This window comes from Sinocyclocheilus grahami, unplaced genomic scaffold (assembly GCF_001515645.1).
Source record: "Sinocyclocheilus grahami isolate Dianchi unplaced genomic scaffold, SAMN03320097.WGS_v1.1 scaffold437.1, whole genome shotgun sequence".
NCBI classification, from domain to species: domain Eukaryota; kingdom Metazoa; phylum Chordata; class Actinopteri; order Cypriniformes; family Cyprinidae; genus Sinocyclocheilus; species Sinocyclocheilus grahami.
In genome coordinates, this window is record NW_015505616.1 from 114,368 (window position 1) to 124,148 (window position 9,781).

The 9,781-nt window shown below is 39.6% G+C and overlaps 1 protein-coding gene across 4 annotated transcripts; it reads left to right on the forward strand.

Moving 5' to 3' along the window:
* On the forward strand, nt 1–8,236 carry LOC107551908 (disabled homolog 2-interacting protein-like). Of its 4 annotated transcripts, none has more exons than XM_016233677.1 (18): nt 1–736; nt 1,140–1,282; nt 1,468–1,546; nt 3,514–3,581; nt 3,695–3,780; nt 3,917–4,043; nt 4,165–4,263; nt 4,356–5,015; nt 5,093–5,237; nt 5,329–5,473; nt 5,699–5,935; nt 6,116–6,317; nt 6,419–6,510; nt 6,643–6,934; nt 7,009–7,122; nt 7,375–7,565; nt 7,680–7,764; nt 7,877–8,236. In XM_016233677.1, the coding sequence occupies exons 1-18, from the start codon at nt 214–216 to the stop codon at nt 7,964–7,966; spliced, it is 3,378 nt and encodes a 1,125-aa protein (XP_016089163.1). In that variant the 5' UTR covers nt 1–213; the 3' UTR covers nt 7,967–8,236. The 4 variants fall into 4 exon arrangements, with proteins under 4 accessions (XP_016089163.1, XP_016089165.1, XP_016089164.1 ...); XM_016233679.1 differs by having other exon boundaries at nt 6,646–6,934; XM_016233678.1 differs by having other exon boundaries at nt 1,143–1,282.
* Nucleotides 8,237–9,781: the final 1,545 nt, after the last annotated feature.

The window sequence follows — 9,781 nt, forward strand, 5'->3', positions numbered from 1 at the left end:
GGTTGCATCAATTCAAACAAGCCAAAAGGTGACGTGAGCAGATGATGAGATCCGAAGCACTTGAAATTGAAGATACAAGACATTTAAAGACCTCTAGAACTGGTAAGTGCAGAGGAAACCCTACTCATTGAGCTACTACTACAAAATAAAGATTTTGCATTCTATAAAAAAGCATCCAACACCCAGAAATTTGGGTCACGGAGAAGGAATCAAATGGGTACAAACAAAGATCCAAGTGCTGAGCAATCAGCACCACAGATTGAGGAAGACATGGAACTGTCTCCTGAGCAGAACAGTCCAATTGATCAAGACCCACGACAACCAGAGGATGGCAAGTTACTCAACACGTACAAGTGGCTCACAGGGGCCAAGAATGAAACAGTGACACAGGGGACTATTGAGAGGCTAGAGAAAGGGGCTTCAAACAAATGGAATAAAATGCAGAGTTGGCGCAAAGCTCTGAGTGAAGACACGGGGGAAAAGTGCTCGACTGCAACTCGAGGGAGTGAAAGCCCATCCAAACCAGACAAGCCGGCAACTTCAAGGAAAAACCCTTTCCGCAGAGCTCTTTCAGAGCCACCAGGGTCCCTCTTTTCTTCAGTCCAGTCCTCCTCTTCTGCATCTGGGTCCACTGTCCAGGACACAACACAGAGGGGTAAAATAAGGAAGTACCTGCAAACGGTCTCACAGAAGTTCAAGAGACAGCGTCTACAGAGTACTGCCATTGCAGAGCATGGTAAGAGCTTTATTTTTTAATGCTAAATGTTCTACAAAACATATAAGCTTGAATAAAGTTGAAACCATTATGAAGGTTTATTGTTCTTTAGAAAGACCTCTACTGTTGGATAGTGTATACTTACTTTCTAAGTAAGATTGTACATGCAGATGCCACTAAATGGCGCTAAAGAATGAGAGCACAACAACAGGATGTCAGAGATGTAGCAATAAACAAAGTATAGAATCTACAGACCTAAACATGTAATTGGATATTGATAAGACTGCTATCATTACTTTAACTAATTTTAAGCCCTTATGATATTGAAATTGGATTCCAAATTCCTTGTAGCATGTGTTGTCTTTGCAGCTTATAGGCTTTTTAAATTAAAACATTGCATGTAAACTCTTTTACATTTTATGAGAAGACAAACACAAGTGTGATCCTGAGAATGTGGTCCAAGAGCCTGTTCGCCTCTCCTGGGCCCCTCCACAAGACGTTCCCATTTGGGACATTAGCAACTGCTTTCTTCAAGATGGACAGATCCTTATCCCACGTGAGGAGGAGGTAATGAACAACACACACATTCAACAATGCCAACAGATGAGACATTATACTTTAAATGGATTAAGGTATTGGATGTATGCCCTTAAACTGACTTTGAAGCATCAGTCCAGTTTGTTTGGAAATGTGATCTGATTTTAGGTTAAATAATGCTGCCATTATATCATTATCTTTTGAATTTATTTCAGCCTTTGATGAGGGTACAGAACCGGGCCAGCAGTTGTCTCTCCAGCCTGAGTCTCCAGAACATCAGTGGAAGTCATACTGGTCAGTATCACAGAGTTTGGGTTTACACAAAGACGCCAAACTTGAAAATGTCTAAATGTCATTGCATTATATACAACATCTGCAAACAAACGACATTAGAGCTTTGCTCAGAACTTTCTGATCCACTTTTATTTTTATCTAACTGGCCTCATAAGAACAAATGTGAACAATATCTTGTGAAGTGCACTGGGGGGATTGCAGTACACTTGAATGAAGTGACGGCCTAAAGCTCGCTGTGCCCTGACAGTTTAAATGCTGGAGATGACGTCAAGAGATGAGAGAGATTATCTTTCTCTATCTAGCCAATGACTGCCTGACAAAAACTAAAGAGAAGCTAGATAACTTATTCACAGAGGAAATGGCTACCATGGTTATGTGTGCGTGTGCTTGTAAAATTGCTTCCTTTGAGTGTCTGAAGATATCATCGTAACTGGGTGTTCCATAGCAGAGGACAACTGAGACTGATGGGGTGTGCTGTCTAGTTCACTCAAAATAAGCATGCAGGACCCTTATATTAAAAATAATAATAAAGAAAACCATAAAAGGGCATTTATAAGTCTAATGTTCTGAAAGGAAAAAAACTGATTCTAAGCTACTCCAAAGCATGGGTTTCAGGCGTTGGATTGTATGTGGAGGGGCACTAGGTAAGCAAAATGATTTTAACTTAGCCTTCTTAAATTATTAAATCCGATCATTTTGCCGGAGAGTTTAATGCATGTTAAATTTAATCAGCATTAAAACAAATCTAAGGAGTTTATACTGATCTTAATTTTCAGTTAATTCAATTGTTCAGCAAAGCACAAAGATATATTATGAGTAGTGCTTTCAAATACAATGTAGTTTATTGTCGCTTATTTGTAGGTTAATTTACTTACCAATTTCTGTGCTTCCATAAATACTTAATGGCATTTTGATCTGGTAATTTAGAAGATCATATAAGACATCTGCCTTCTTAAGTTTGAAAATATGTACATTGTGATGGAACATAGGGAAGCATAAGTCAAGTTTTGTCAAACGTAAAAACTCCTAAAAAGAAGGTTGTTGACTATACCATGATGGACATTGGGTGTTGAACACAGACTATATGTGGTAAATATGTGGAAAGGAGTTGAATCAAGCCATACTACCTTTTTTTTATGTTTTGGGCTTTTAATACCAGGTCATGCATCACAATTGGCTTTGGCAGACTTTCAATAAATTCTAGCCTCATTTCTATTTCCAGTAGTTGCTGAAAGAATTCAATTTGTTGTAATTTTTCAGGTTGCACTTTTGCACTTTTTCATTTTTTGCAAGTTAGTTAGCCTACTTCATATGCTTTGAAAATTTATGACAAAGTGCAAAGTGTCAGACTTTGTCAGACACAAAACGTTAATAGGCTGCCAAACAAATATGACTAATTTTTACAGCTGCTGCTTTTGTAATCGTGATTTACTTAAGCACCCTTAAGTCTGACCACTATAATCATGTAAGTCCAAAAATTGGGACCACATGCATTGCATAATGCTGCTTGTCTGGTCTCCAGCTTTCATAAAGGCACATGGATGAACAAGTAAAAGCTAATTTTTTTTTAAAAATTAAATAAGCCCCTAGATTTCTGTTCTGTTCTGTATTAACAGAATTCAACTGCAGTAACATAGTTACATTTTCTGTTAAAATGGAAATTATTGATCTGATGCACATAGAAGGAAGGAAATGACTATGCTTCCTGCCATGGTTTCAGAATCTGCGATTGCATTGAGATTATTTCTTTCTGCAGTATTTTATCCCACCAGAACAAAATAAACAGGAAGACATACGTGCATACATACATTTGATCATTTAAGTGTAAATGATCAATGATTGCATTATGGAACATTTTTCAAAAGAAAAGGGACAGGCAACCTTCAGTGCTCACTACAGACAAAAGAGGAATACTGTGGCATCAAAGTGATCATCTAATATAGAACGTGTTCTCTTTCTCTCTTTAGAGCTAAACCCAGATCCTGTGGTCCCCCAGAGTGGTACCAAAATAAAAGGGCATGATGGTGGCGTCAGAGTTAGTATAAATTAATATTTCGAAGAAATCTGTACAATCTGAAACTGTTGCTGAACATACATACATATACCGTATTTTCCCATGACAATCCTTTTCTCTCATTCTCATGCTAGAATTTAATCAAGCGCCGCTTACAAGGTGATGATAAAAGGAAAAGCAGCACACAGCTCAATACTGCAGGACTAAGTGTTGCTGGAAGGTGGAGGATCATTTTTATAATATAGAAAAAGACTGATCTGACTCTGTAGTACCGATTAATGTCAACTGGATCAAACATATCATCTGATGGTTTTATATGATATGCCATTTACCAGTCTTTCACACTTTCTATCAAGGTATGGTTCCAGAGAATCTTTATCCATTCCAGTCAGTGCGGCAAAAAGCCTGGATCTTAGTGAAGACCAGGCTACCGTCATCAGGCCAGTCCACAGCTCGATTCTAGGGGAGAAGTACTGTTTTCAGGTAAACATCGCTGTTGCATATTAAAGTACAAACTATGTTTCAATTTTCTGATCTTTATGTCAATCCATAATCCAAACCAATTACTTCTTTTCCGGGCAATTCATTGTGTAACTCATAAAAGGTCATCAACTCAGAGAATAACCACTGCTTTGGGTGCAGTTCAGCTGCAGAAAGAGACCGCTGGATTGAAGACTTGCGTCGTGCTGCTCATCCAAATAAGGTACAGAATATTATTTAGCTTAAAGAGCCATCAAAATGTTATTAATTTTGTACTTGTTATAAATAATGATGTTTTATACTGTCTACCTTCAGGACAACTGTGAGCGTACTGAGTACTCACTGAGCCTTTGGGTTAATGAAGCAAAAGACCTTCCCCCAAAGAAGCGCTATTATTGTGAGGTTCACCTTGATGGTACGTTGTTTGCTCGTACCAGTAGCCGGGCTGTGCAACGCTCCAGCCAAGCAGTTGACGGAGGATTTGGAGCAGCTGGCACAGGCCATGGTGTTGGTGCTTCAGGAGGTTGCCAGCTATTCTGGGGCGAACTTTTTGAACTTGACAACTTGCCCCCTGTCAACCAGCTCACCCTGCACCTCTTTAGAGACGAAGACCCCAAAAAGAAAAGGCATTCCAAGGATGACTCTATCTTGCATCCTCTAGGAAGTGTGGCTCTCAATCTGGCAGAAATAAAAGGACGGGCCTATCAGGAGAAGTGGTATCCCATCGTTCCCTACAAGCCCCCAGGAACAAGTACAGCAAAGGACCAAATTGGACCGCAAGCTTCACTTCGAGTTAAGTCCAAATTCAAGATCCTGAAAATTCTGCCTATTGAGAGGTACAAGGAATTTGCAGAGTATATCACAGTGAATTATGTGGATATGTGCAGCAGCCTGGAACCCCTTCTCAATGTACGGGAGAAAGAAGAACTTGCAGGAGCACTTGTTCATGTGCTCCAGAGCATTGGGAAAGCTAAGGTAAGAAGTGGCAACAGCAGTAATTTTAGGAATAGGCATTAGCTCTTCGGATTTCTGAATGGCTTTTGAATGTGCAGGAGTTCTTGATTGATCTCGGTAGTGCAGAAGTTCAGCGCTTGGGAGAAAATGAGGCTTTGATTTTCAGAGAGAATACCCTGGCCACAAAGGCTATTGATGAATATATGAAATTGGTGGGCCAGAAGTATCTCATTGACACACTTGGTAAGGACTATTTTACTGCATCCCTTTTTATAAAACTGAATGTGTCATCTTATTTACCTCTAACCTCCTGTTTAACCCTCTTTACCCACAGGTGACTTCATAGCCAGACTGTATAGTGGAGGAGAGAGCTGTGAGGTAGACCCACAGAAATGCTCTGCCTCTGATCTACCAATCAACCAAAGACATCTAAAGGAGACATGTGCAGATGTTGTAAAGAGAATAACAGACATGCATGAGTAAGTTAACCTCAATGAACACACTCCAAAAATATATATTTGAAAACAAAGACCAAGTACAAAGTATTTTCTGTAGAAAACACATCTAAGTTGACCGAATTGTTGTAATATACTATCCATAATAGTAACTAGATATACTATGTCCACTTAACTCCTAACGGGTGTCATTAGTTTTCCATTGGAAAATTATTTTTAAATGATCAATTCTTTCCCTTCTATGAACAGCTCATTCCCTGCGGAGCTGAATGAGATTTTTTCCAGCTGGGTATCAGATTGTGAGGACAGAGGTCAAACAGACATCGGACACCGTCTCATATCAGCGTCCCTGTTTCTTCGATTCTTATGCCCAGCGATTCTCAGTCCATCACTGTTCGGCCTCACCCAAGCCTACCCAGAGACAAACACCCTTCGCACTCTCACTCTGACAGCCAAGGTCATTCAAAACCTTGCAAACTTCACCCTGTAAGTCCCATCTGTAAAGCCAGATTTACTGTAGTATTTTAGTCCTTCATTTTCTGATTACCGATTCATCTTCTAGTTAACTTACATCAAGTCTACAAAATGTTTTTTTTATATTGTTTATATATCCAAATGGAATTAAAAACTGATTGGCAACAACCATTTTATCTCAATATCCACCAGGTTTGGCGAAAAAGAAGAGTACATGTTTTTTATGAATGAGTCTCTAGAACAACACTGGGAACCTATGCGAGGATTCTTACAGAAAGTATCTGATCCAGACAGTGAAATTGCCATGGCTCGATTTGATGGCTATGTAGACCTGCCCCTTCGTCTAGCAGTCCTACACAATCTCCTGGTTGATATTATTTCCGTAATGAAACAGGTAACATAAAACATCAAGGCTCATCTAAGCAAGTCCTCTGCTGTCATCTTTGATCAGAAGACAATGATGTGCTCATGGGCAAAATTACATCTTTTTTGTAGGACAAAGTAGACAACCTACAGCCCTTGCCTTTAATCCTGAACCAGATCACAGAGTTCCTTGGCCAGGAAGCGCAACGGATCCCAGTTAGCAGGTAAGGTTATATTGCAATATAAACAAAACTCCCCAAGGGGGCTCCAAGAGAAGCTGTATCAAGCTTTAAAATCAATGTTAGTTCAAAGTATTTACACACCTCTCACCTGTCTCTCCATTCTTGCTGAAACAGCAGTCATGGAACACCAAAGCCTACATATTTACCTCCAAAGGATCTCCCCAAGTACAGTCCATTACAAAACTCCATGCAGCAGTTTCCCATAGACTCAAAACCCAACGAAGGCAAAGAACGTCAGCGGAAGCAGGTTCAACGGGCTTTTAGTGTCCCCAACAGACCATCACGGCATCAGCGGCAACCAGTAAAAAGGCAGACAAGCAAAGAAGAGCTACCCACGCAGTGCCAGGAGGACTACAATCAAGATCAAGATCAAGATCCCTGTTTGGAAATTTCATCCCCTAGCAATGTGAGTAAGATTTTGCCAATGATGTGCTTTCAAACACATATTTCCTTTGATGCGTATTTTCTGTTTGTGTGTAGGCCATACAATCCAAAGCCCCAGCAGCAAAAGTACTCTGGATCAAACAAAACAACAGCAACGAGCCCTATCAAAAAATAGGGCAAGAGCAAGAGGAGACAAGCACATTAGACAGGGTGGGTCTATTTTGCATACTCTAAAAGCATCTGGTTTCAGGACCATCAAGTGTTACTGTATAATAAAGCACAATAGTATGAATTTTTAATGTCAGTCTCATGAAAAACTAAAATGGTGTGTTACCATACTTGTCTAAGTAAAGCTATTTTACCACTACTCTGATGTTTTGTCAGAAGTAACTTGTGTAATAAATTATGGAAATTGTGTAATAAAATGCCACAGTATGTTGACCAATTTTTGGTGTCTCATAGCATGCGCAAGAGTTGGCTGAGTTGCGTTTAGGCGTTGAGCAGGTGACCGAGCGCGAGCTGGAGATGGCCAAGCGGTTAGAAGACCTCATAGTCCTGACTCAAGATCAGAATACACAGCTACAGGCAGAGGTTCAGCATCTTCATAATCTGGTAGCCATCCGGGAGGAACAGCTGGCAAGTGCAACTTTCAGGTAAAACATTTTTTCAAAAGTCAAATTTTTAGTTAAAAGAACTCAAATGTTTTCATTGGTAAATACTCATAGGACTTCTGGGATCATTTCTCTTTCTCCTACTTGTTTGTGCAGACTGGGTGTAATAGAAGAAGAGAGAGAAGAAGACGAAAGAAAGCTGAATGTTGCTGTGGCTGCAGTAGAACGGATGAATGTTTTGGTGAGTTATATGGTTTTCTCCTCTGTTCTACTTTTACAAATGCATTATCATTAATGCAGGCTTCTACATACAATATGGCTAAGCTAACACTTGCATTTGTGTCTGATAACAGGAGGAGCAGTTTGCTGGGTTATTGAAAGATGTGCACCAACTCTATGCAGTTAATGCAGATGGCATAAGAAATACTTACATCAATACCTGATGCAAGACAGGAAGTAAACTGGTGTGGTGTGTTACATAGTGCCATTTTGCATTGCTATTAGCTTTTGTCAGATTTCTTTTAGTCATTGGTAACACTTTCAACGCTTACATAGCTATCTACCTGTCATAATTAAACCAAATCCATTATCACTGCAATAATAAACTGTAGTAACAAAAATAATTACCAATTAAAATTGTATGGATCTGCATAAGACTTTTTTCTCACCCTTTTGTAGACTTTCACAAATAAAATGTGCATTAAATAAACCAAGCTGAATCATCACTGTTGTTCTTTTAACTGTAATTGTTGTAAATGTGACTGCAATTAGGCAAACTCAAAGCACTGGATAACCTAAAATTAAGTAGTTACTGTATGTAAGGAGTCAGTGAAAAATGTGTGTCAAAGATAAAGAAAAGTACAAATGTATTTTGACGTGCATGCATATAGTCCTTTACAATGTGGTTTCGTAAGTTTGTGAACTTTTATACCATTTTAAACAAAAATAATTTTGATGACTAAAAATGTAATGTAGTGTAACTATCACCAACCTATTCCTTACTAATTAATACATGTGATTGTATATAAAGTCATTGTTTTCAAAAACGTTTTAAATATATTTACAGGATAACGAGTATTTTTACAAATATCATGAATTATTAACTCATAAATCACAGTTAGCAACATTTTAGGGTGGTGGTATTACATGACATCTTATCATTTTGAACTGGTGTGTATCTTAATGATTATCAGAGCAAAGCACCACACATGAGTTATACTCATTCAACTGTGCTACAACTACATAAGCATGATGCTAAATAACTGTGAACACTGACTAGTGAAAACCCAGTCCAGATACTGGCAACATGCTGCCACAAAGTCACTGACAGTGTAAACTAGAAAACAGACAACCTACTTCTGGCAAAAGCAGCACTAAAAACATTTTTTTGCTTTATTGCTTTAAAACGGTTGTTTTACTATTCTGCAATATAAATCACATTTAAATATATATAGTTAACTTTTTTCCTCAATTACAAAGCCCTTTGTTGCCTATATAACATTTCTATTAGGCTATATTTTTGGTCACACCCAGGGCTGGATTGGTAATCGGGCATACCGGGCATTTTCCCGGTGGGCCGACGCACTTAAGGGGCCGACAGAATGGTTTTTTTTGCCAAGGACCATCACGCAGGGACAGCGAGCAGCCAGTGGCCCATTGGTTTGTCTCCTGTATTGATAGAGTAAACCATCCACTCACAATGCGCTATAGACGGAGCGATGAAGTATTTTGCTCTGCATATAAAGATCGCTTCACCCCAACTTCTTCCTCGTCGGCTTTTCCCACGTTTTCACAGCAGCATTATCAAGAACAGGCTTGCTCTGCGGTGAGTGATGCGGGCCAAAGAGCCAGGCAGGAGGAGGAGAAGAGAGTAGTTGAATCGGTAAAGTGCTAGATAGGGACTCACAACGGAGACAGGCATCTAACCTATCCTAATGTGTGTGCATGCCATGAGTGTAGAATACATAACAGAGATGGGCACTCGAGTTAGTGACTCGGACTCGAGTCGCATTTTTATAGACTTCAGACTTGACTCAGACTCGACCTGAAATGACTCCAGACTTGACTCGACTCCAGGAAAAGGACTCGTGAAAATTTTATAAGCAACTCAAGGCTTTTATCCTTAAATAACTGATATTCAAAAGGCGGACCGCATCCGCACCCCGGCATCCATCTGGACCGCGAGCCGTAACAGCACCATTTTAAGTGAACGGTGCGTCAAAAAAGCGGAGCGGATCACATAACAAGCGCTCAGGGTC

Excerpts from the sequence above, each read along its gene's own strand:
- LOC107551908 (XM_016233677.1), top strand. The coding sequence starts at position 214 with ATGGGTACAAACAAAGATCCAAGTGCTGAGCAATCAGCACCACAGATT. Across the intron at positions 5,238-5,328 it reads GTATCTCATTGACACACTTG|GTGACTTCATAGCCAGACTG; the intron begins GTAAGGACTATT and ends CTTTACCCACAG. Across the intron at positions 6,318-6,418 it reads TTATTTCCGTAATGAAACAG|GACAAAGTAGACAACCTACA; the intron begins GTAACATAAAAC and ends TCTTTTTTGTAG.